This window comes from Doryrhamphus excisus, linkage group LG11 (assembly GCF_037039965.1).
Source record: "Doryrhamphus excisus strain RoL-2023G ecotype Guam linkage group LG11, RoL_Dexc_Guam_v1.1, whole genome shotgun sequence".
Lineage (NCBI taxonomy): Eukaryota > Metazoa > Chordata > Actinopteri > Syngnathiformes > Syngnathidae > Doryrhamphus > Doryrhamphus excisus.
This window is the reverse complement of record NC_136367.1, coordinates 15,178,685-15,206,426: the sequence shown is the minus strand read 5'-3', so window position 1 is coordinate 15,206,426 and position 27,742 is coordinate 15,178,685. Positions and strand designations below refer to the sequence as shown.

At 41.2% G+C, this 27,742-nt stretch overlaps 1 protein-coding gene across 1 annotated transcript; it reads left to right on the top strand.

Annotated features, from left to right (window-relative positions):
- Positions 1–486: 486 nt before the first annotated feature.
- Positions 487–27,650, top strand: LOC131138235 (uncharacterized). Its single transcript, XM_078794695.1, has 44 exons — positions 487–780; positions 937–987; positions 1,142–1,308; positions 1,396–1,466; positions 1,614–1,776; positions 3,371–3,508; positions 3,656–3,833; positions 3,920–4,059; positions 4,739–4,842; positions 5,352–5,517; positions 6,764–6,949; positions 7,017–7,169; positions 7,335–7,479; positions 7,578–7,736; positions 8,783–8,901; positions 8,987–9,208; positions 10,260–10,335; positions 10,454–10,676; positions 10,747–10,929; positions 11,007–11,098; positions 12,486–12,655; positions 12,773–12,923; positions 12,995–13,071; positions 14,298–14,478; positions 15,054–15,209; positions 15,308–15,441; positions 15,566–15,724; positions 15,787–15,970; positions 16,048–16,259; positions 17,018–17,206; positions 17,291–17,433; positions 17,540–17,699; positions 17,783–17,866; positions 18,902–19,039; positions 20,187–20,306; positions 20,385–20,477; positions 20,566–20,786; positions 20,874–21,067; positions 21,136–21,372; positions 22,272–22,501; positions 22,589–22,753; positions 23,667–23,744; positions 25,417–25,788; positions 27,465–27,650. The coding sequence occupies exons 1-44, from the start codon at positions 726–728 to the stop codon at positions 27,648–27,650; spliced, it is 6,825 nt and encodes a 2,274-aa protein (XP_078650821.1). The 5' UTR covers positions 487–725.
- Positions 27,651–27,742: the final 92 nt, after the last annotated feature.

The window sequence follows — 27,742 nt, the reverse complement described above, 5'->3', positions numbered from 1 at the left end:
AAGTGGTTGTAGCGTTCTCTTCAAATAAAGCTCTTAAATACGATGTTTTTCAAAGCGTGAATGCATCTCTAACGACAAACTGCCTGACGTCGCATCTCGGGCGTGGGCCGTGGCGGGTGCATCGTGGAAGCCTAAGCAAGCAGCTTGGGTAAGGATGGGGGTGAAGGAGAGCAGGATAAAAGCTAAGTTAAAGTTAAAAGTGAACAATAATTTAATTGGTTTATATGTTAATGTTATTATTAAAAATATAAATGTTCCAAGTGAGTAATTAAACACTAAACAGAGACATTAAATGGCTCTATTCTCTTATGCTTAGTCCATATTAAGCAACTTCTAATAGATTGAAGCCTATTTTAATTAAAAAATAAAAAATAATAATTTTTTAATCACTTGAAACCCAACATTAAATCATATGTACAACCTGTGCAAGGTTTATTATTTTATAGCTCAATAAACCTTTTCTGACTATCTGCAGCTTATATTAAATTGCCTTAATGAAGCTATTTTTAACTGCTAGTGTCGAGCAAGGTGATTGGTGGAGAGGATGTTTGCAGCTCCAGCTTGGAAGGCATTTCCTGATTGGTTGCTGTGTGAGCAGTGGGGGTCACTGTGGGAGCCCCCCATACAAGTGTGGTCATTCAGTGGTTGGGAACAGTGCTTCGTTTTCATCTCACTTTCATGTGGAAGCTGAGGAGCGGACGGATCTCCAGTGACTTGAGTCTGAGATGGCTATGTCCTGGTTTTATAGTTTATATATTACATTTATTTGTCTCTTATGTGGTGAGTTTACTTCTTATGTGCTTTATGTGTGTGTTTTTTTTTTACTTCATGAGATAAGACTCTTGTATGCATGCATGGATGTGAATGTTGAAGCAAGGCAGTCTTTTTTTGAGTAAAGTTACACTGTTTTATCATGTATCTTGCCTTTCTTTGTAGTAGCTGATTGCTTAGAGCCAAAGTCTGATTTCTGTGATTCAAGTTGTGCAGGTAAGGACTGTTTATTGTGGTTTGTGTATATCAGATTTAATAAATTTTCACTGATAATGCTGTAATACAATGCATGGCCGTCTTTTTTCCCCCCCAAACGAATCATCTTCTTTTTAAATCTAATTAACAGTGTTGTTATTTCTGCTTATTCTAGCATTTTCTACCTCTGACGTGTCCTATCAGGCAGGGGTGAGGTATACTTACAGGTATAGAACAGCAATCACCACATCCCTGCATGGCTCTAATGCTGGCAGAAATGGACTGGCGTTGGACTGTGTGGTTGATGTCGATGTAGTGTCCAAGTGTCATTTCATAATGCAGGTTAGCTTCCATTCGGTTTCATAAGATTTAAAAGAGAGCACCGGTATCCGTGTCGTTATAATGCGGACATGTGATTTTGTTAAACAGATAAGGAATCCACAGATAAAGCGCCTTTCGCCTCAGAAGGAACACTCTGTGTCTCGAATGAAAAGTTTGAGGTAAAAATATAAGAATAGTGCCTTATGAATGCTTTTAATGTCCTTTTTTGTGCTAGACCACTTTGGAATGTAAGAAAGCAATACTTGCCTTGCTTGTCTTGTGTTTTTGGGGTCTTGAGGAGCTCATCTGGTGTTTTTCTTTCCCAGGGAGTCATTGGAGAGAACTCGCCTCAAGTTTTCCCTCTGGGGGGGAAAGGTCGTTGCCCTATGCATCCAGGAGGGGGAGCAGGTGTGGACGCTCAACATTAAAAGAGCATTTCTGAGCATGCTCCAGACCTCCCGCACTGCCTCCAAACAGTCACAAATGGAGGTGAGGAATCATACCGAAATGTTTTGCAATGTTTTGACATTATACAGTGTTCCCTTGGGGGCATAGGTTCCCAAAATAGACTGCAATAAGTGAAATCTGCAGCGTAGCGTTTAGTAACTGTAGCGTTTCTGTGTCCTTGTTAAAACATATTGTTGCAGTCCTACATCGAACTGAAGACATTATACAGTGTTCCCTTGGGGGCATAGGTTCCCAAAATAGACTGCAATAAGTGAAATCTGCAGCGTAGCGTTTAGTAACTGTAGCATTTCTGTGTCCTTGTTAAAACATATTGTTGCAGTCCTATCTCGAACTGAAGACATTATACAGTGTTCCCTTGGGGGCATAGGTTCCCAAAATGAACTGCAATAAGTGAAATCTGCAGCGTAGCGTTTAGTAACTGTAGCGTTTCTGTGTCCTTGTTAAAACATATTGTTGCAGTCCTATCTTGAACTGAAGACATTATACAGTGTTCTCTTGGGGGATAGGTTCCCAAAATAGACTGCAATAAGTGAAATCTGCAGCGTAGCGTTTAGTAACTGTAGCGTTTCTGTGTCCTTGTTAAAACATATTGTTGCAGCCCTACCTCGAACTGAAGACATTATACAGTGTTCCCTTGGGGGATAGGTTCCCAAAATAGACTGCAATAAGTGAAATCTGCAGCATAGCGTTTAGTAACTGTAGTGTTTCTGTGTCCTTGTTAAAACATATTGTTGTAGTCCTACCTCGAACTGAAGATGAATTGACAGTATTCCATAATGGTACCATATAGCATTCTTTCAGCGTATCCAGAAGACCAACCTTTTGTGCAATGGTTAGCATCCCGCTCTGCCTTTTGAGCACAGACTGTTTTGTCAACATGATAGGTTTCGTTGGGGAGAAAATTGCAAATATAGCAAACAAGCTAGCAAGACATAGCAGAGCTGGTCTACGGGCAAATCAGGATGCAGACAGACGAAAGAGACACTCAACTTCCCACAATGCAATTCTTCTTAAAGGGCCAGGCTCGGCCTCTAACAGCATTCATACACTGTAATAAAAAAAAAAGTTGTGTGAAAAAGCGAATCCGAAAAAGGTGAACCGTGATCAAGCAAGGGAAATTTGCGTTTAATTACAGGGATTGATTACAGTTTTTTAAATAAAAAAATATAAGAACACCATCATCAGCTAGCATATGTTACCAACAGTAGTTTTAAAGAACCGACTGACCAAAAAATGTCAATATTTTTCCAAATTACAAATTAAATTGCATAAACCTTGTCCGACACTTCAGTTTGGCCCGAATACGTTCATCGTCGTACATCCACACACACAAAAGCTGTCTCATAGAAAACAATTTGTAGTCATTCTCCTGTTACAATAGGCTATAAATTCAATGATAGCTAATGTTAGTAGCTAAACTTAGCCAAATTGCTATCATTAGCTGGCAACAATGATTTCAAACCTGTTCCATTATTTGCAGTTTGACCGGTCATGTAAGAAAACATGGAAACCGAAATAAAGAAAGAAGTAAAGGCGACATTATTATACCTCAAGAGGTGGAGGTGTTGGTGTACATAAAGGAGTGTCAAAATGTGGTTAAATGTTCCTTCCTCAGACTGATGTGCATGGGACATGCACCAGCATGTATGAGAGGCGAGGACGACTGCTGCTGAAAACTCGGGATCTAAAAGAGTGTCAGAAATCTAGGCTGGCACAATTCTGGACCCATTCTGTAGCTTTATCTGAAGACACGGTGAGATAAGTTGTTTTTTTTTGTGGTACTTTAGTACTACAAAGTGCAGCAAATCACCAAATGACAAAAACTGCTCATATTCCATCATTATCAGCATCAAATGTCTCAATCATGATGAAGTCTAACATGTATTTGTTCTTTCATCAGTCAGTGCAATCAGAGCTACGCTGTGTGCAGGCCTTTGGTTCTGTAGTCATGGAAGAGGTGAACTGTACCGAAACGGTATCCATAGCAACATGGTCTAAGACTGCAGGCCGGGTGAAGACGCAAACCGAGTCAGCTCTGCTGCTGCTCAGAGCCCAGCCAGGCACAGTTTCAGGAGCAGGTCAGGGGGTTACAATGGGAACAGGTCACTTCTTGCATATGGTGAATTGATGGCGGAATCATGGACTATATTACCCCCCCTTGCAGATCTTTTAAGTATTGGAACACAAACCGGCCTGCAGTTTGAGGACGAAGGAGCTGCAAGACCTGGAAAGGTGTTATCTACACTTGCCCATGCTAGTCAAACTATCAGGATGTTGTGTAGCCTCATATCACACCCTAAAGAGGTAGGCATGAAAAAGCAAAATGTTTAAAGGAAAACTGCACTTTTGGGGGGAATTTTGCCCACCATCTTTACATGAAATAGTTTCTTTCTTTATGGTAATGGTAATGGTTTAATTTCATTTGAACATGCATCAGATTACAATTGAATGCATCACATAATCAGTTCCCAGTTCCACATGTCCAAAAGGAGTAGGAAGAAGCAAAGCTTATTAAATCCTACCCCTCCATCTGGTACTTTTACAAATCAGTAACTGTTACATTTTGTTCACTTCCTGCTTTCCATAATACAGTTTAAGGTTTTTTAGTGTGTTTTTTTTTAATAATGCACGCCAAAAGTAATGGTAATGGTAATGGTTTAATTTCATTTGAACATGCATCAGATTACAATTGAATGCATCACATAATCAGTTCCCAGTTACACATGTCCAAAAGGAGTAGGAAGAAGCAAAGCTTATTAAATCCTACCCCTCCATCTGGTACTTTTACAATCACTAACTGTTACATTTGTTCACTTCCTGCTTTTCATAATAGAGTTTTATAATGCACAGAAAAGTGAAAAATGTGTGCTCCATGTGTTCCATGGGCAAAATCCCCCCCCCCCAAAAGTGCAGATATAAACATGATATTTAAATTAAACCTACAGGTGTTTATTGGTATATGTATTTTTTTTAATACTTTTAGGTGTCACAAAAGTTCCTTCACTTGGCTTTCCAGCTTAGAGAGCTCACCCTGTCACAGCTCAAGACACTTTGGATGGAAGCGTCTTTCAAGTGCCGCAATGACTGGTCAGTGCGGTTAGCCTTCATCATACTTTAATACCTCCTGGACTTAGAGACCAATGTGTCACATGAATGCGTAAAGGGGCCCTATCCTACATTTCTGATTTTTCAGGCTTATGTATCATGAGGTTGGTATGTTTGGAAGTAATTGAATGATCGGGTACGAGATTTCCGCCAGTCAGAACTTTAGGTTGCTCAGTGCTTTTTCTTGAAAATTCACAGGCACATATAGACAAACAACCATTCACACTCACATTCATAATTTGGAGTGGCCAATTAACCTAACATGTTTTTGGAATGTGGGAGGAAACCGGAGTACCCGGAGAAAACCCACGCATGCACGGGGAGAACATGCAAACTCCACACAGAGATGGCCGAGGGTGGGAATTGAGCCCTGGTCTCCTAGCTGTGGGGTCTGCGCGCTAACCACTAGACCACCGTGCCGCCCTTACTGCAATTCATATTTTCTGTTATTTGAATGCAATTTTTTTACGCATGTTTTACTTTTGGGACAGGCAACCCTTGTTGGACGCATTACCTGCTTGTGGATCAGAAAACTGCATCATTCTACTGACTGACCTCATGAAGGAAAAAGAACTGGAAGACGGGCAGGCTCAGTCTTTCCTTTCCACCATCGCCCTCATCCCGAATCCATCGCCACGGATCATACACTCCATCAATGTAGGAACTTTTGCATGACCTGAATCACAAATTAAGGCTCCTAGTTTGCACTTTGGAGATGAAAACACTTGGCGATTACACCTGTTGGAGTGAGATTTGTAGTCAATATTTTATTCAATATGTATTCCGTATTTTATTAGGTCAGAATTCATGGAGTTTGGATGTCAATCTCCGTTTAAGTTCATCCCAAATATGTTTGATTGGGTTGAGATCTGTGCCATCTCCAAAATCATCACTACAGTATTTATGTACATTATTTACAGTATTTATTGTATATGTTGTTATGGGTTAAAGGGTTAAAAATAACAATACAGTTATACAAAATATTATTTATTTATGGAGAATTAAAGGATCTATCCCAGGCACATTGATTAACTTAAATTCTGGTATATAAGCCACTAGTAGTACTTCAGAACTACTACTAATTGCTTAAATACTGTGTTGTTGTGAGTCAGTGAGGAAATGGGAGATCCTTCTTTGGCAGGAGCCAATCACAAGCTATCATTGCACTCACAACAAGCTTGTCAACCCAGTGGAAAATTGCAGGATGCAGTATAACCACACAAGTCTGACTAACTGTCATGGCACATAGACTACACACTCAAAACGTATACCAGAGAAATATACAAACATGTAGTAATATATGTAAACATTTAAAAGACAACTCTTAAAACACATTTTTGTATATTTATTAGATACACATTTGGAGTGGGGCGGCACGGCGGCCAAGTGGTTAGCGCGCAGACCTCACAGCTAGGAGACCAGAGTTCAATTCCACCCTCGGCCATCTCTGTGTGGAGTTTGCATGTTCTCCCCGTGCATGCATGGGTTTTCTCCGGGTACTCTGGTTTCCACATTCCATAAACATGCTAGGTTAATTTGCGACTCCAAATTGTCCATAGGTATGAATGTGAGTGTGAATGGTTGTTTGTCTATATGTGCCCTGTGATTGGCTGGCGACCAGTCCAGGGTGTACCCCGCCTCTCGACCAAAGACAGCTGGGATAGGCTCCAGCACCCCCGTGAGGAAAAGCGGTAGAAAATTAATGAACATTTGGAGTGTTAAGTTGCTGTGTGATGACTTTAGTGTTCTATATAAGAAGTCAGACCATTATTGAGTAATGACCTCCTTCAAATATACATCAGAATTTATAGTTAAATGACTATATCATAAAATCAACTATATATCTAATCAAATGACTGTATCATTAAAACATGAATAAACTCTGATTTTGCAATCTGTGAAGACTTTAGTAGACATCCAAGAGGTGCGGTCCAAGGCTCTGCTGGCTGGATCCTCTCTTGTCTATCAACTATGCCAACAATCCACGACTCCCTGCAGTGACCTTCCTGAGATACAGACCTTCATACGGACACTTGAAGTGGCCCTGAAGGAAGGTTGTGCTGCTCAAGGTGCCACCCAAACTGAAAAGGTATATCAAATTCAAAGTAAATGTTATGACCAGAAATTGAAAACTAATCTTGTGTTTCATCTAACAGCTTGTTTATGTCATGAAATCTGTGGGGAACATGGGCGTGGCTGCTCCACGTTTCATCCCTTTGTTAAATCGCTGTGTACTCAGCCCGTCAGCACCGTTGGAGCTGAGACTGGCCGCCATTAAAGCCTTCAGACGTTTTGACTGCTCGGCTAATGTGAGTCAAAATGAGAACATTGAGGAACAATATGAGAATTAAAAGTGAATTTAAAGCAAAATATATGTATGTTAAATCCCTACTTCATGACAAGTTGGGCTGAAGAGGTGAGATGGTTAGCGGGGGGTCTGACATTAATGACTGACAGCAGTTTCCTTCTTTCAGAAGTCTGTGCTTTTACAGCTGTACCGCTCTCCCCCGGAGGATGCGGAGGTCAGAATCGCTGCATACCAGCAACTCATGCGCTGCCCGGACCCCAACGTGTTGGAGGGGGTGAAGGTGACGCTGAGAAACGAAACCTCCAGCCAAGGTTGATGACTAAAATTAATCTCAAAATCCCTTTGGGATTTCTTTATTCGGCATTATGCATTCAAAGTTTATTTTGCATTGATTTTGTTTTTCTGATAGTGGGCTCATTTGTGTGGAGTCATTTGACCAACATCTTAAGGAGCGAAGACCCCATGAAGCAGACCCTGATTGACTCACTCCCTGACGACATAATCAGCAGAGACTTTGAAGCAGAGTTTTTGAAATACTCTTCCTATTCAGACTACACTTTTACAAGCGGTAAGACTGATGCCATGACTTGCTTATATGCAGTATTGAACTCATTTCCCAAAGGCACTAAATCTACGGTTATTCAAGCATGAGAACACCTTGGGAACGACTGGATTAGAATTTTCCACTTTTGGATTAAATGTGGATTAAGTTCCATTTTGTAATTCAAATGTTGTTATATTGGACCAAAAATGCAACACCTCAGTTATAGGTATCAATAGACTATTCATATATCAATTTTCTGTACCGCTTATCCCCACGAGGGTCACGGGCATGCTGGAGCCTATCCCAGCTGTCTTGGAGCGAGAGACGGAGTCTGGTGGTCAGCCAATCACAGGACACATATAGACAAACAACCATTCACACTCACATTCATACCTATGGACAATTTGGAGTGGCCAATTAACCTAGCATGTTTTTGGAATGTGGGAGGAAACCGGAGTACCCGGAGAAAACCCACGCATCCACGGGGAGAACATGCAAACTCCACACAGAGATGGCCAGTGGAGGAGGCGCCATCAAGATCAGGGATGCTTTTTTTCTTCAATGGAACAATGGAGCTACAGGTTGTGCAGGGGCGTCAAATGGCATCCCTCATGACTGAAGGCACTCATCAGTGTGGTAATGAGGAATAACCACCCAGTATATTCCCCATATCTAAAACCAATTGAGAATATTTTGGGAAGTTTACAACAATGGGCATCACTTCCAAACCGTGTATGCCCTTGGATGCCCTCTGTGAAGCCATCTGGAAACACTGGCATCAATCATGCCCAAACCAATTTATCAAGTCATTACCAAGAATGGTGCAGCTTCAGTCCTTCAACCTTTGAAATCTGCCAAATTGCTTGCAATTGATTTAGAGATTTGTGTCTTTTTCATGCATACTTTGAAGTCTTCCAGAAACAATTTTGACAAGCAATGTTGCTATTTGAATACACTTATGGAATAAGCAGCTACTTATGTAAAAACCTTGAAAGTAGCTTTTAGCGTGGGTTCTCCATTTCAGGACATGTATGTATGATCAAGGTACTTCTGGGTTTTGAATCTTTCAGGCATGGGACTCACAAATGTGGAGACATCTGTCATTTTTTCTCCAAAATCCTTCCTTCCGAGATCTGTCACCACCAACCTGACGGTCTATTTTCATGGCAGAGCCAGTAACCTTCTGGAGGTGAGTGTCATTTCACCTTTTCTCTTCTTAGAAAAGGACTACACTTGTTTTCCGATACCTATAACTCTATTTGTATTCTACGTAGGTGGACCTTCGAATTGAAAATGCCGAACCACTTGTGAAGAGCATTTTCAGTCAGCTGAGTCCCAACCATAATGGAGATCCCACTGCTGACCAACAAAAACACGTGGTGCCGAAAGACGAGAAAGAGAGGAGGAGCAGAAGGAGAAGAAATGAAAGCAACAGAGGAGTGAAAGAGTTGTGTTTATCCAGCTCCAACAGTTATCTGAACCAGGCCAGGGCGTTGGTGAGGTCACAGCAAAGGGTGGGAGACAGTCACAGTGCCGTTGTCTTATCATAAGAGCTCTGAAGTATTAGTTTGAAAAGACTCACAAGAAGGGTTAAGAAGGCTAAGCAGATGAGGCATTTGTCCATTGAATAATATTATAAATGTATTTTCTGTATGATTCCAATTGTTTTTAACAGTTTCTTATGAAACTGAATTTGCACATTTCCTGATCAAATACAGGGCAGAAACCCAAGGTGAGGCTGAGTGAGATGCAAGGTGCTTGTCACTGCCACCCTTCCATAGAGAGGAAAAGCCAGCATTTTTAAAAAATGACAGCAGCACGGCTGCACAATGATCAAGTGGTTAGCACGCAGGAATCGCAGCTAGGAGACTTGAGTTCAATTCCTCTCTCGGAGTTTGCATGTTTTCTGGGGACTCTGGTTTCCTCCCACATTCCAAAAACATGCTAGGTTAATTAGCCACTCCAAATTGTCCATAGGTATGAATGTGAGTGTGAATGGTTGTTTGTCTATATATGCCCTGTGATTGGCTGGCCACCAGTCCAGGGTGGACCCGGCCTCTTGCCCAAAGACAGCTGGGATAGGCTCCAGCACCCTTGCGACCCTCGTGAGGATAAGCGGTCGAAAATGAATGAATGAACTACAAAGGAGTCAGTGCCAGCATATAGTACCATATATTTCAGTCTTCCATAAATGGCAATGGTAATGCTAATGCTAATGCTAATGGTTTAATTTCATTTGAACATGCATCAGATTACAATTGAGTGCATCCCATAATCAGTTCCCAGTTCCACATGTCCAAAAGGAGTAGGAAGAAGCAAAGCTTATTAAATCCTACCCCTCCATCTGGTACTTTTACAATCAGTAACCGTTACATTTGTTCACTTCCTGCTTTCCATATTTCAGTTTAAGGTTGTTGTTTTTTTTTTTTAATAATGTACCTCGTACCTTGACTCTTAGCAAACATCAACTGCTTGTATTTTTTCTTGAATTGGCTCATCATTGTGCATAAATGGAGATGAATGTTGTGTTTGTTTTATGTCTTCTAGTTATTCGCAAGGAAAAATATGGCGGAGGAAGGCCTGAAGTGCTGGGTCGGTGTGAAAGTGTTTGGCAACGAGCTCAGTGTGTTTACATGTGACGATCTCTACACTCAAATCAAGCAGATGTCGCTAAGCGCAGCAGGATTGGCTGTCAAACTGCTCAAGGTGTCTTGGTGGTGTACCGTGTTCCTTTGTCTCAGTCAAAGCTTCACTTACTTACTTTTTCATTGTGTTCCAGGGTCATGAGGTTCAGTTGAACCAGAGGTCTGTGCTCTTGACTGAGGAGCTGCTGCTGCCATCTTTGTCTGGTTTACCCATCAAAATAGGCATCAACATGACCTGCTTTTTTTCACTGCGACTGAAGGGAAATGTGAACTACAGGGATATTTCTCACTTCTCCCTCGCCGGCTACATTAAACCCGAGTAAATGTGTATCATGCAACTTAGTGCTATTTACAACTTTGATTCCAACCCAATGCGTCTGTGCTCGTAGTGCCTATGTAGGCCTATCAGCGAGGATGGGCGTTGATGGCGCTCTCGGTCACGCTGCAGTGGAATGGATGTCTGAGCTACAGAGCTCCACAAGCCTGGATGGCAGTATCCATCTGCAGGAGGGGCAAGATCTCAGGGTCACACTTAACACTCCGGAGGACGCCATGGACATCATTTCTCTGAGGTGAGTGTACTCATTAAAAAGTGTAAATAATTAGGAATACCTTTGTTGACTGCAATTGCGTTTGATTTTTAAATCAGCTCCCGAGTATTCCAACTCAGTGGTGACCACACAGAAGAGATACAAGGACCAAAGAGTCGCATCCAGCAGACATCTTGCACTCCAAAAACCTGTAAGCCATTTGCAGCCCTGTTTTGCTTTTTACATGTACTATACGTAGAAATGTCTGAGCGGTAAATAATGATGTAAACATTAATATCCTAAATTCTCACGAGGGTCACGGGGGTGCTGGAGCCTATCCCAGCTGTCTTCGGGCGAGAGGGTACACACGCCAGCCAATCACAGGGCACATATAGACAAACAACCATTCACACTCACATTCATACCTACGTATGGACAATTTGGAGTCGCCAATTAACCTAGCATGTTTTTGGAATGTGGGAGGAAACCGGAGTACCCGGAGAAAACCCACGCATGCACGGGGAGAACATGCAAACTCCACACAGAGATGGCCGAGGGTGGAATCGAACCCAGGTCTCCTAGCTGTGAGGTCTGCGCGCTAACCACACGTCCGCCGTGCATCTGACCTGTAATACTGTATTACTTAATGTTGGTGATGTTTATTTTGACTTCCATGGTGATGGCTTTCCTTTTCTTTGTCGCACTGCGGCTTGGGAGTAATATAATGAAGTCTAAACGTTAACTCAAGAGCAATGTTATTCTTCCTCAGTGTGGCTACACAGGCACGCACTGTATACTTCTGCCCAGCACGAGGCATAAACTCCATTCTTGTTGCTGCGTTTGATGCGTATTCTTCCGCTCACGTGCTCTAGAACTAGTTCTCAAGCGAGTCATGTGTTTTTGGACCAAAACTACATTTTTACTTTATTTATGTTGCTTAAACAGCATAAACCATTACTACTACTACTACTGTGCATTGATAACTGTGCTGGTTACAGTAGCTAATGTACTCATGATATTTAATGAAGTTGTTTTACATCAAAATTGCATCCATTTATAGATAGAATAGAATTAGGCATCTTTGCTTAAAAATAATATTTAATTAATTCATTTTCTACCGCTTATCCTCATGAGGGTCGTGGGGGTGCTGGAGCCTTTCCCAGCTGTCTTGGGGCGAGGGATGGGGTCCACCCTGGACTGGTGGCCAGCCAATCCCAGGGCACATATAGACAAACAACCATTCACACTCACATTCATACCTATGGACAATTTGGATACATATCGCAGCAACTTCAGGAGTTTTGCCACCAGCTGCTTATAATGATCTTACTCGTAGTTTCCAAGAATCTCGGATGCAACAGTCACTGTCTGATTTCTCATTTTGCATTTATGTGGCAACTATATCTACATTTCTCATGAACTTTTTAGTAACTTCAACCAAGAAAAACGTCACTACTTTTTTTCCGGAAGCATTTTGCTTGTAGACCAGTGCTGGTTATCTGGAATAGCTTTAGAAATCCATGTGACCCTGAACCTAAGAATATAAAATTGTCTCCTGCCTCCAATGCAAGAGTTGCCATATTTATTTGTCTTCACAGGGTCGAAGATGGTTGGCTGGCAACTATGCTCCAATGCGTCCTACCCCTTAACTACCGGGGGCATCTCGCTCCCTCCCAGTGGTCCCATCCACCTCTCCCTCCGCCTGCTGAAGCTGGACAGAGGTCTCCATTACTACTTGCTTGAGGCTGCCTACACAATGTTTCCAACGGTACTGGGAATCCTGAATTGATATTCTTTCTCTGCTTAGAAGCACTTGTATGAGATCTCCAAGACCATAAGTCTAGTTTTTAAAGTCCGTCAAAGCTCCTTATCTCTTTGGGTTCAGGGAACATGGCTACCCAGAGACGCATCCATCCATCTTCTCCTGGCTACTCCAAAGTCATCCTTTCCCAGGGACATGTCGCTTGATCTTGCCTTCAGTCCTCGCACAGTTTTACTCAGGGTATCTCATCCACTGAAAAGCATCCTCATGCAAGGTTAGCGGAAGTTCCTTTGATGAGATATGGTTGGCTGCTCATGTGGTGATGCTGATGTTTTGCTTTCTCAGGGCAATTTGAACAAGAGATGAATTTAAAGACCGCAAAACTCGAGCTGATAACTGATGGCGTTCATTATTATATAATGGTAAGTTTTATAATATTCTGTGTTTGGGATTGTATTCTTTTGTAAAGTTAGGTACATTCCAGGTCACAATGTTAGCTAGACCAAGCCTTTTCTGATGTTTATGGTAATGGTTTTATTTCATTTGAACATGCATCAGATTACAATTGAATGCATCACATAATCAGTTCACAGTTCCACATGTCGAAAAGGAGTAGGAAGAAGCAAAGCTTATTAAATCCTACCCCTCCATCTGGTACTTTTACAATCAGTAACTGTTACATTTGTTCACTTCCTGCTTTCCATAATACAGTTTAGGTTCTTTTTTAATAATGCACCTAAAGGTGATATGACCATCCAATGACATAATGGGTACCATAGCAACCGTCAATATAATGATATATATAGCACATCATGACTGTTTATTTACAACTTCAATTTACATATTTTTTCCATGAAATGTAATGAATTTATTCCCAATAATCTATTATCTTAATTTTGTAGTATGCCTCTTGGCTGTACTGCTCCCAGTACCTGTAGGTATATGTTTGATTTTTGTTTTGTCCAATTAGATTACGGCTTCTATGATATGTTGCCATGTGTAATCTGCCCATCATTAGTGCGGGCCCATGTCACTTATATAATATTAGTAACTTTAACCAATCAGATTTCAGATTTCAGGGCCAGCTAGCAGGCATACATTATTCCGACCTCTGATTGGTTTATAGCTGATTATGTTTAACATTTAAAGTTACCAGTGCACTTGTATGACTTTTATACCAGTGCTTACAAGTAAGTGGTGAGCGTGATGTGTGAAGTTTTTAGATAAATATTGACTCTGAAATACTCCAGATGATGTTCTAGTGTGGAGGTTTGGAGTTTGACTGTACATCTAATGAGTTCCAAAAAAAAAGCTGCAAATTTTTGCCTTTATTAAGGTCATACTTAATGAGTTTGGACCTGCACTGGATCACGGAAAGCAGTTACCCCACAGGCATATATTAAATCTGAGTATATACTTTAAGTGACACATGCCATCACTCCTGATTCTGAAGGCCCTGGGCAGAATACACCGACATGGCAACACACAGAAGCTTAAAATAAAAGTCTAACAAACACATACATGTACTGGAATCAGAGATTTAATGGAACAAACATATTGGTACATACTGGTTTGGATGCCACTATACTGGTGACTAACGTGCAATTAGTAATACAGCAGTTCAGTGAAATATATTTTCTCCACGCAGGGTCTGGTGAACAAGCAGACGGTCATGTCAGAACTGAGGACACACTATCATTTTCAAGCCAAAATGGCCGCCAATGGAAATCCTATGATCCTCTCTGCTAATATTACCCGTGGACTGGGCAGAAGGATGAGTTTTTCTGCCACATTGAAGAATGTCTTGAGAGAACCTGCATCACTCTCAGGTACATAACCGCCATATTTGATGTCACCTATTTATTCTCCACATTATTATTTATTATTATACGGGAGCCAGGCTACAACATTTTGTTGGCAATTTCACTGCTGTGTTATCTAGCTAGCTAGCTAGCTAGCTAGCTAGCTAGCTAGCTAACGTCTATCTATCTATCTATCTATCTATCTATCTATCTATCTATCTATCTATCTATCTATCTATCTATCTATCTATCTATCTATCTATCTATCTATCTATCTATCTATCTATCTATCTATCTATCTATCTATCTATCTATCTATCTATCTATCTATCTATCTATCTATCTATCTATCTATCTATCTATCTATCTATCTATCTATCTATCCATCCATCCATCCATCTATCCATCTATCCATCTATCCATCTATCCATCTATCCATCTATCCATCTATCCATCCATCTATCTATCCATCTATCGATCTATCTAGTATCTATCTATCTAGCTAGTATTCATCCACCCATCCATCTAACATGTTGACACAGCAGTCTTATGGCAGTAGATGGATAATAGTAGATAATATAATAATAAATGCGTGTCTGCAGTGGTGTTGGAACGCAGGAGGGACGTCCACAGCAGGCAGTACTCTTTGGAGGCGGAGCTTCTGTTTCCCGGCATGGTCGGCAGCCGGATGCTCGGTATAGTGGAGCAAAAAGGATCACTGTGGAGTTCCGCGCTTCGCCTCAAATACGGTCTGGGAGGTCAGTGTTTGTTTGCAAATCAAACGGAATATGATGGTTCAGTATATATCGTACAGTGTATTGCCATCACGAGATCTCGTTGACCCACGATTGTGCAGGTGATGCCCGGCATCTGCGCCAAGAGTGCCACACATCTCAAAGCGTGAGGAGAGAAAGACACACAAACCTCACCTACACCATGAGAGCTGATCACGAGTTCTACTGTTCCAATACGCCTCCTATTAACCATAAAGTAAGTGCAGTCCTGAGTCTACAGTTATACAACATATGCTATGTTGTATGTCAGATTCTGTTTATTGTAATATTGCACTTTTTTCCCAGATTTTTAACGTATCCAACATTTGTGTTCTTGTCAGGTCCACCTCAGACACGAGGAAAGCCCCAGCCATGTTAGATCATCTGTGGACTTGAGCTACGGCAAACATTGGGACGAGATAAACAACAAACGCACTCTCCTTCTGAGCCAGTCATTCAAAAACCAGTCGACACAAAATCACACCAGTTACACACTGGAGGTAATGCGCATCACTAATTTCATCGTGAAATATTAAACTAACTCTGCCTTGTATGATTCCAGTTCAATCTCCAGGTTCCAGAGAAAGATATAATCTACCGCAGCCAGCTATTGCATTCTTACCTAAGACAGCCCGGGTCAGAGAGCAGCACTCACATCAAAATCAATTACAACAACTTCATGCCGCTGGTGGCCGGTTTACACTGGAAAAGTCCTCCGAATGAGACCCCGCTGAAGAAATGGGAAGGTGATTTTCATTTATGACATTTTATCATCTCAAGCTCTCCACTGCTAAATACATGACCGCCATTTTGACTCCCTCAGGGACGTTTACCATGGACACTCCATGGTTGTACATCTCCACTTACCACAAGCTGAGTCAGCACCAGCGCCACACCCTGCAGCTTGTTTCTGAACTGACAGCCAGCAAATGGCTGACCGTCCGCAACCTCCTCCTGGAGGCTTCCTACGGGGATAAGGGACACGAGAAGGAGGCTCGTCTCAAGCTCCACACTCCTGCTGTCACATTATTCCAAGTAAAGTGGAGTTATGTTGGGCTAATCAGATGCTATAAGCTCACAGATATAGTAGATCCCCACTTTTTATGGGAGTTATGTTACACGGCTGCACGGTGTTAGAGTGGTTAGCACAAAGGCCTCACAGCTAAAAGACCCGCGTTCAATTCCACTCTCTGCCATCTCTGTGTGGAGTTTGCATGTTCTCCCCGAGTTTTCTCCGGGTACTTCGGTCTCCTCCAACATTCCACGTTCCAAAACATGCTAGGTTAATTGGCGACTCCAAATTGTCCATAGGTATGAATGTGAGTGTGAATGGTTGTTTGTCTATATGTGCCCTGTGATTGGCTGGCCACCAGTCCAGGGTGTACCCCGCCTCTCGCCCGAAGACAGCTGGGATAGGCTCCAGCCCCCCATGCGACCCTCGTGAGGAAAAAGCAGTAGAAAATGAATGAATGAATGAATGAATGTTGCATGTCGGCTGCAGGGCGTTAGAGTGGTTAGCATGAAGGCCTCACAGCTAGGAGACCCGTGTTCAACTAGATTTAGGTCCAGATTCAGGTCTGTCTTCAATTGCCATTGTTCACTACAGACAGAAACCGGTACAGACAATGTAATACTTCAGTAGATGAGAATTAAGTAGTAAGTGCTACAATGTACACAGCACCTCAGTACTCATCTTCCTTGTACTTTCTAAACATCAACTGCATCTGTTTCTTGATAAGATTTTTGCTGATGTACAATATCATATATTCCACCATATTTCCACCATTCCACAGGCAGGAGGACTAGGAATCATGGGAAAGCGAAATATAAAAGTGTCCTGTTCTGTCAGCTCATTGTGGACCCCTCCCATGAGCGGAGATATCTTCCTGGAGATGATAAAACCCAGCCTTACCCTACAGATGTCCTCCAGCTATGGCAAACACAACGTCAGCCTCGCTGCTGCTCTGAACACGGTTGACAAGGTGCTTGGCAAAACCAACAAGCTCTGTGGAAATATGAGCGCTAATCTTATAAACAAACCTGAATTGTCAACTTTCCTGTTTAAGATTTTGAATAAGAAGCAAGTGATTATAAAGGTGATCTTCTTGGAGCCCAAACGCCCCCCTGCTGAGTTTGAGTTTGAAGGAACGTTGGAGGAACTGAAGAAGGACAAGCAGACGTATCAAAGAACAGCACTGCTCCATTTTAGGTGTGTGCACTTGTGTGATTTTGTAACCTGTTGTTCTATTAAGACCTAAATGTAAAGAAAATACGTATAATGTAATTGATTGGCTGAGCATTGCAATCTTGCACAGACAGCCTTTCCAGACTTTTCCTCAGAGGCTTCTCCTGAGGGAGACTTTCACCGTTGACCTCCTGAAAGGCCTTTACATCCTGGAGTCGAGGGCTGGTTTTCATCGCAATAAAGAGCTCATTCATACGCTCACCATTGGCTACAAACCACCGAGCCCATTTGTAAGTGGATTTAAATCATTACGTTGATAAAGGAGTTGTTCATTACTGTATTCAGTGAGTGTATTTTGTATTGGAATATTTAGGTTTGCTCTGCGCTCATCCACCCTTTCAACACGGAAACTTTGCCATCTGACTCTGAGATGTGTGTCACCACTTCCAGCAATCAGGTAAGACCATTAGCAAGCTATACATATATATTTACCGTACATACATATATGGATATTCCTGATTTCTTATTTTTCCAAGCGTTTGTGATAACTTGCAATGAGTCTCTTCCAGTGCTGTGGAGGAATTTCCTATTTTTAGCATGTTTGCCACACTTATATGTTTCAGATCATCAAACAAATGTAAATATTAGTCAACCTTTACCGGCAACAACTGCAATCAAGCGTTTGTGATAACTTGCAATAAGTGTCTTCTAGCGCTGTGGAGGAATTTCCCATTTTTAGCATGTTTGCCACACTTATATGTTTCAGGTCATTAAAACAAATATAAATATTAGTCAACCTTTACCGGCAACAACTGCAATCAAGCGTTTGTGATAACTTGCAATGAGTGTCTTCCAGCGCTATGGAGGAATTTCCTATTTTTAGCATGTTTGCCACACTTGTGTTTCAGATCATCAAACAAATGTAAATATTAGTCAACCTTTACTGGCAACAACTGCAATCAAGCGTTTGTGATAACTTGCAATGAGTCTCTTCCAGCGCTGTGGAGGAATTTTTAGCATGTTTGCCAGGTTTATATGTTTCAGATCATTAAAACAAATAATCAATATTAGTCAACCTTTACCGGCAACAACTGCAATCAAGCCTTTGTGATAACTTGCAATGAGGCTGTGGAGGAATTTCCTATTTTTAGCATGTTTGGCACACTTATATGTTTCAGATCATCAAACAAATGTCAATATTAGTCAAACTTTACCGGCAACAACTGCAATCAAGCCTTTGTGATAACTTGCAATGTGGACTTGCTGGTGTGTTTTAGATCATTGTCCTGCTGAAGAACCCAAGAGCCTGAATGTTCCTTTTGTTCAGCAGTGGTTTTGTGTTCAGTTGAATTGTCAGTGACTAATATTTCAATGTGTTTGATGATCTGAAACCTTTAAGATAATGTCAAGCGTTTCAACAAATCAGGAAGTCACGTCAGACTATTTGCACTATTGTATAATCACACATGTATTGCATGCTTTTGTCTTCTAGACCTTGAAAGACATTCACGGAAGTTTAAGAGTGGGCAGCAAAGAGAAGCTCAATTTCTTTGTACAAACTGTATTCAATACTTTACATGCAAGTCAGCGAGGGATAAAAGTCCGAGGCAACGTCACCCATCAGCTCCAGGTAAATCAGCCACTAATGAAAGTTTGCAAAGTCTTTGATTTGATTTCGTAGATCAACACATGTCTGTATGTTAAGAAATTATATTTTAAGAAAAAACTGCATAATTTGCTTAATTTTTCCCACATTTCAACTTTAAAAAAAATTGTACAGTTTCTTCTCATAATATTATATTAGAACTTTATTCCCATACTATTTTGACTTTATAGCCATAATATTCTAACTATGCCTAACCTCATTTTTATTTATGCTAACTTTATTGAGTTTTAGTTTCTCTTTTTGAATATTATAACTCTATACAACTATAATTATATTATTTTCCTCATAATATTAGGAGTTTGAATACTTTCTCTGTCTTGATACTGTATTATAACTATTCTCGTGTTTTTTCATTTAATTTTTCAAACTTTCTACTTTCTTACATTGTCATGATGACTAAATTAACATATTTTTGCCTGCATATTTCAACAATATGCTACTAAAATTAATTTATTTTTTCTCCTAATATTACAAGTTAGTTATTTTTCACAATTGACTTTTTTCTCTCTAATAGTTTTACTTTATTGTCATAAGATTACTGTTCTTTCAATTTCTGCTGGGTTTTTTTTTTTCACAACAATTAATTTTTTTCTTTTACATTTTCTTTTCGGAATATTGGTATTTTATTCCCATAATGTTTTCACTTTATTCTCATAACATTATAAGTCTTTTTGTAGCCTAATTTAGCAAAAAATACAACTTTATTTGGTTTATTTTGTTTCTCATAACAATTTTTTATATAATATTTGTATTACGCTACTAAAATTACGTTATTTGTCTTCATAATATTATGTCAAAGTCCAACTTTTTCCCTTCAAATTTTCACAGTATTCGTATAAAATTATTAAAATTCTAATTTTCTTTTTTTCCTGCTGCTTAGTTTTCTTGTCAAATGATATATTACGAATGTACCATGGGCCAATACAACCAAAAACAACCACGAGCCACATATGGCCCCCAGGTCGCACTTTGGAACCCCTCGCTCTAACATATCCTGACAATTATAAAGTATAAATGCAATGTTTTGTGCTTAAATGGTAGAAATGATGATTTGCATTCAGCCGTCAACATGATGCCCTACATGAGCGCTTTTTTCTTTTTGCTATTACAGCTGCCAATCCCCTCCTTTGCCTTAGTGGAGGGACATGTACTATATTGGAGCCCCCAAAACAACATGGACTTTGATTACCTAGCCCGAGGGAGACTGAAAATTGAACGACAGGAGTGTCAAGTGAGACAATATTTTGGTTGTTAATCTTGATTTTGTGATTGTTCCCAACACTTTTCTGCAAGGTGATTTTCCTTTCAGATTTCATTGCAGTTCAACAGAACTTCAGACCGATTTTTCCTCCATTCATATCTCAAGCATCCTTTCAAATCGAAGATTCCCAAAACTCTTGAGGTGGGCTTCACGATATTTTGTTCCCTGAGTTAATATTGCCACCAGTGAATGTACAGTTGACTTAATTTGTTTTTGTTTCCATGCAAAGGCCAAAGCGGCTACTGACATGTCGACCCTGGCTGGTAGAGGAAGTAGCTTCATTCAGATGAAGGCTGATGGAAAAGACAAACTGATGCTGGATGCCAAGATGTCTCATTCTTACCTGTGGGAAGATCTAGCCGTGGCACTTAGGCTGAACTTATCTCAGAGTTTGCTGAATGGGCTCAATAACTTGCATGTAAGAATGGCTGCCAACATGTCCCCACACAGGTCTGTACCGTCGTTCGATGTATTATTACTGTATTTGTGTCAGGAACCATGAGGATACATGGACATTTTCCATATCTGCTTTTCTAGTGTGTCGCTACATGGTTCCTGTACACATGGACTCAAAGCTCTTTTGATCCAAATGAAGGGATCTCTTAAAAACAGCAGTGGACTAGAGCTTGCTCTATCAGGAGACCTGAGGCATTCAATGACCAACCTCGTTATTCTGCCCTCCATCCTGGGATTAGACGCCGTATTGGGAGTGTCTGACACCCTTACTGAAGGTAAAAATTATTCTAAAAAATAAATTGGCCAGAATTGGACCTTTCAAACGGGCTTTTTGTTATTGCAGGACAACTCAGAGTGAAAGTCAAGGATGTTTTGTATAGCATGGATCTGAGGCATCAAGAAGACACGGACGAAGGTCTGGGCAGATTAGGAAAAAACATACACGTCTCCCATAGCTGGATGTGTGTTCTGTCAGGGGTGGAGAATTTTTGTGTGAATGTCAGTCGCCAGTTGGAAACAAAAGGTATGGGAGAGGTCTACATCCAGCTATCTCATTCCTCCCAACTACTCAATGCCACAGGTAATCACCCATATCCACCCATCCATCCGTTTTCATTATGTCCTCGTTAGGCTCGCAAGTATATAAGTGAGCTGTAGCCTATCTCGGCTGATGTGCGGCAAGAGGCGGCTAATCGCTGGGCACCAATACACAACCAATTACAGTGGTACTCGGGTTTTTATTCTAAAAGGTTGAAACAATTTATTCTAAAGCGGAATAAAAGGAACATAAAAGGAAACCAAACGAACCTAGCCACCTCAAACATGCTATTACTATAGTATATTGCATCACAGAACAATAATTATCGTCCCAATATTAACATCAAAATGATGGTAGACATCACTATCAGATAAAATGATATTCAAAAATGCTGTACAGATGGATATTTTAACGTTTACATAGGCAGGATGCGTCCCTGGCCGCTCTGACTGTACTGAAGTTGGCTAGCTCCTCATGTTAGCCTCTGGGACGCTAGCTCTTAGCCATTCAGTGAAGCACAAATTTGAAGGTCTTGACGTTCTTGCCAGCTTGTAGATCTTTGCTTGTCCCAGGGTATCGGCTGATATCGGTATCAGGACAATATCGACTATCGGAAAAAAAAAGCCCAAAAAAAAAAGTTTGATTCCACCCCGGCCATCTCTGTGTGGAGTTTGCATGTTCTCCCCGGGTATTCCGGGTATTCCGGTTTCCTCCCCCATTCCAAAAACATGCTAGGTTAATTGGCGACTCCAAATTGTCCATAGGTATGAATGTGGGTGGGAATGGTTGTTTGTCTATATGTGCCCTGTAATTGGCTGGACCCCGCCTCTCGCCTGAAGACAGCTGGGATAGGCTCCAGCACCCTGGCGACCCAGGTGAGGATAAGCGGTAGAAAATGAATGAATGAATGAATAACACTGGTTCTTGTTGTGTTCCATCAGGTCTGTCTACAAGTTGCAATGGTCGAGTCAAGTGGGACCAGAGTGAAAATGAAATGTCAGCTCTTGCGGAAATACAAGCTGGACTTGAACATTTAAAAGCTGAATTTAATGGCTTCAAGACAAACCTGCTTTCCCCACATTGGGAAATCATGTCAACACTGCAGCACAAAGTGAAAGCGCTGCAGAAAAGAGGCATATCAAGCTCCGTGCAAGCTAACGCGCATTACCAGGTAGCAGAAGCCATTGTTGTTGTTTTTATGGAGGCATTTCTGTATCTCATATGAATGTGCTCGTCTGTTTTTTTTTTCTTCTATTAGGCAGATAGCACCAGCTTGAACACAGGCCTGGTCTTTCATATGGAAGACGAGAAAATGATTGACACACTGTTAGTTGTTGGAGCAAACAACAACACAAGTGTATTTATAGTTTCACTATGGCAACAGATAAAGCCGCTGCAGGGGATCTTACCTTCCACACTTCAGGTATGTTTTAAACGCCTCTTCTGTTTTCTGCCTCACTTTGTGCCCTGTATATATTTTAAAAAAACACAGAAAATTGACCATAAAGAATTTCTTTCACGGCTTCATGTCTTAAAGCAGCGGCCAAATGTGGCCCGCAGGACACTAGTTTGAGGCCCCCAGCCTTGATATGAAAGTTTTTGCGGCCCGCGCAAGTTTGATATGGATGCTGTATGGTATCATGTACCAAGAAAAAATTATTACTTTTGAATAATGTTCATGTTAAAGGTTAAATAACTGTTAATAGTTATCCTTCCTATCCGTGTGGAAGTGGTAAGTTTTTGGCTATTTAAGTTTAAAGGAAATGACTTGAAGGCTACCGTTTAGGTCGCTAGCTCTCTAGTTTGCGAGTTAGCATGTGTCTCAAGACCCTGCAGTTGCGCAATATGTTGTAAATAAAAAGAGTATAAATGTGACTATAGTCGTGTTTTGTCATGTCTACAGGGCTCTAATAATGCTTTGTTAATTTTAATCTGAAAAAAATAATTTGTCTACCCACCAATTATATGTGGTTTCTTAAGTTTTTATTATTTGCCGTTTTATTATTATAATATTTATTTATTTATTACTGATTGATTGATTTTCTTTATTCTTGATTTGTTTATTTATTTTTCATCTTATTTTGTGTAGAAAAATAAAATAAGATATTTGAGAACAGTGGAATGTTTTATCAGAGCTTTTCTTGTAGAAAATTGGAACAAAAGTGAAGTTTTTTTAAATTTTTTTGTTTTTAATAAAACCTGATGCGGCCCAGTCTCACCCAGACCCGAGCTCCAGTGGCCCCCCAAGTAAATTGAGTTTGAGACCCCTGTCTTAAAGTATCATTTGTTACTCCTGCAAAAACAAACGTCTGACAGCAGGGGGTGTGTTTTCACAGATGAACTGCACAGGGAGCACCGCTGCAGAGCGTTTCTCTGCACAGTGCTACGGAGATGTGGCAGGCCACCCTGTGGAGGTACGAGCATTTCGCTCTCATAGACACCATAACAGGCACTGCTACGGTCTGTCACTTGCACACTTGAACCTCAGCGTTGATGCTAAAGGCTGTTTGAGCCCGAATGGTCAGAAGGAGCTCAGAGCTAACCTCACACATTCTTCTTTGCTGTTGTGGAATTACTTTGGGGTGCCCACCGTTTCTGATGTCAGACTGGTCCTCCGGCCTGGTCCTCAAAGGAGGGCCCTGGGCGTCAGGTTGGTGGTCGGTCAGTGGATCATGGCGTTGAATTTGGGACTGAGGGTGGAGAAGGTTGGACTGTATGGCTGGCACGCACAACTTAAGTATGGAGGTCAAAATGCTGCATATAAGAAGGAGATGACTGGTCGTGTTCGATTGGAAAGCTGGTGTCACATCTGGGCAGATGTTAGAACATCATGGGACTCTGTCAACTCCAGTCTGCTAGTGTCTGTGCGTTGCAAAGGGAAGGGAAGATTAGTGTGGGAGCAGATTAGGAGATTCAACGAAGGTATCGAGCAGAAGACATCTCTAACTGTACACGGACAAGCTGGAAAAGACGGACTGAAAGCCGCTCTTGGATTTGAAAACCACCAGGACTCCCTACACTCTGTCTTCTCTGTTCTAAGAAAGGACAGGAAAGCTGAAGTGGGCTGGACCCTCCAGCATCAGTGGGCCTCTATCCTTTCCATCCTCCCGAACAAGGTGGACATTCAAGGTTCTGGTCAACTTCATGACACCTTCTTCTCTGGCAGTGCTCTGCTGTCTGTCAACAACCGCTCTGCTGAATTAGACATCACCACGGCCTTTGGGTCCTCCCCTTCCTTAAGGATTACATTTGACCAGAATGTGGCTTCTGGTGTACCGACGCCACTTGAATACATGAACACACCGTCCACAACTGATCAAGCCCAATTTGAGTTGGAAAGCGACAAGTGTTCCGCACTCCTTCTGCTGAATCAACACAGGAAGAGCAACTGGAATGTTTTTATTCATCAGCGATGTGTCTATCTGAAGGTCAGACAGGAAACAAGATACATGTCTCATCTTGTTTCCCAACTCCAGGGAAGCTGCAGGGACATCTTCATCACGGAGATGACTCATTGCTTTCCTTTTGTTTGTGCGAATGACTCAGGCCAACAGTCAAAATGTATTTTTCTTCATCTCTCCAACTCTGCTGCATGGTTTTGTCATGAATGGTCATGTTTTCCTAGACCTTGCTTTAAAGGGGACCTATGATGCTTTTTCCACTTATAAATGTATAAGTATAGTATATGTATATGACTTTTTAATGTAGTTAGAATGTGGTAAAAGATGCCAAATAATGAGGTTAACCTCAGATTATGAGGTTCGTGTATTTGGAATTGAGCCACGAAGGAAGTTTGGGATGGTTCTGAAAAGCAGACCTACATATCCGGAAGTGGCTTGGGAGTGAGACCAATCACAGCGGAGTGGGCGTGCCTGGAGGCGGGCTGTGGTTGGAGTAAATTAAACCGACCGTTGGGCTCTGAAGCAAGAAATCCATAGGAACGCTGCAGAAGAATTCAGAAAACTTTACGTGTACAACGGTGTGAAAATTAGCATAACAGGTCCCCTTTAACTCATAGTCATTTTACAAAGCAAACAGTATAGAACTGTCATGTCATGCTAACTTTCTGTTATTTTTGTTCAATAGAGTCTCCTACCTTCACAAACATCAGTGAACATCTCCATCAACCATTCTGGTTGCTGCACAAATCTCAGTGCTGATCTCCTTGCCGAAGATAAACACAAAGTCAGCACTGCATTGTCTCTTACGTTTCAACCAAGCCTGAGTTTGAACGCATCTGTCCGACACTGTATAGAGGCAATACAAGCGCTCGGGGTTCCTTCTAATGGAGCACTGGTCGTCAGTGTCTCATCTGAACAGCTGCCTGTTGCAACGGTTGGAATTGAGCTTGGGAACTGTCACTTCAGTGGACATCTGGGCAAGACGCAAGTGTCAGAAGCGGAGGGGAATCGGTTTTCTTACAATGTAAACCTGACCAACTACTGTCCTGTCTTACAGGTAAGTAGACCTCCATGTTAGAGATATTCATTTAGCTCATTGAAATATAGGGTTAGACAAGCATTGGTTGTCACACATTTTTACTCAAGTTTCATTTGGTCATCATCAATGCGTATCCTTCTCATGTTCCAACTCACTGTGACAAAGAGGTAATTAGGTATCAGAGACACTCATCAGAGAAAATCAACCCCATCACAGGGATGGTTGGCACACATTGTGGGGTTGGTTGTCACTATGTTATTTGAGGGGGAAAAATCATTTTGGTCTTTGACACGTGTGGTGTAGGCGGATTATCAGAGAGGAAATTATTACTCACAATGTTATATTGCGTTTTTTCAAGAAATAATAAATCAATGATTGCTGTTTCGTGGTTAACTTTGGTGCATTATTAGTCCAAAAATGCTGAAATTCAACTTATATGTCATTTTCTGGGCATGAGACATCAGTAATGACACAAAATTAGACATTTTATCACATTTCCATCAAACTTCATGTACTCAGCCATGGCATGTCCGACATGACAGAGTGGCAAGAAGTTCTCCTCCTATTTTGTGTGGAAGTGGTAAATTTTTTTGCTCTTTATTTTATTATTTTTCTTCTCACATTGTTTGAAACACTTTTTTAAGTTTAGAATAAATACATTGGAGGCTAAATAGTTAGCTCACTAGCATACTAGGCAGCCTTGGTCGTCTCTTATGTCCCACATTAGCCATGCGGTGTAAACAAAGAACAATAGGAATGTAAAGGTGACGACCGGGGTAACACTTTCATGTTATTTGAGTGGGAAAAAAAGTTCTCCTCCTATTCTGTGTGGAAGTGGTCATTTTTTGGCTCTTTATTTTATTATTTTTCTTCTCACATCGTTTTAAACCCTTTCTTAAGTTTAGAATAGTTAGCTCGCTAGCATACTAGGCAGCCTTGGTCGTCTCTTATGTCCCACATTAGCCATGTGGTGTAAACAAAGAACAATAGGAATGTAAAGGTGACGACCGGGGTAACACTTTCATGTTATTTGAGTGGGAAAAAAAGTTCTCCTCCTATTCTGTGTGGAAGTGGTCATTTTTTGGCTCTTTATTTTATTATTTTTCTTCTCACATCGTTTTAAACCCTTTCTTAAGTTTAGAATAGTTAGCTCGCTAGCATACTAGGCAGCCTTGGTCGTCTCTTATGTCCCACATTAGCCATGTGGTGTAAACAAAGAACAATAGGAATGTAAAGGTGACGACCGGGGTAACACTTTCATGTTATTTGAGTGGGAAAAAAAGTTCTCCTCCTATTCTGTGTGGAAGTGGTCATTTTTTGGCTCTTTATTTTATTATTTTTCTTCCCACATTGTTTTAAACCCTTTCTTAAGTTTAGAATAGTTAGCTCGCTAGCATACTAGGCAGCCTTGGTCGTCTCTTATGTCCCACATTAGCCATGTGGTGTAAACAAAGAACAATAGGAATGTAAAGGTGACGACCGGGGTAACACTTTCATGTCTACATGACTCATATAATGGTTAAGAAACATATTTAGAAAGTCATAAACATGTTTTCTATACTGTAACTATGATAATATTCTATTAATAAATATTAACATACAACAAAATGGAGCATGTTCCCAATATGTATATATTTTCACCCACAGGAAACAATCCTTCCAGTGACCCTAGTTCTAAATGGGTCCTTTTCCAGAGTCCCGTGTGGGCGCATGATCAGCTCTTCTCTCAGGGCAGACAGCCAATCCCTCTCATTGGATCTAGGACAGTCCTGCACCTCTCCACATCTTTCTGGGACTCTTACGCACACTTTCTCTGGGCTGAGGAACCAAGGTGTTCCTCAGACGGTCATCGTAGAAGCCACTGCTCCAGGAGGCGCTGAACAGAATGGAGTTCTGTTCATAAAAGCCGGGGCTTGTCGTTTTAGATTAGTTGAAGACAAAAGCAGGGCGTGGCGGTTCTGGGCTCTGCAGT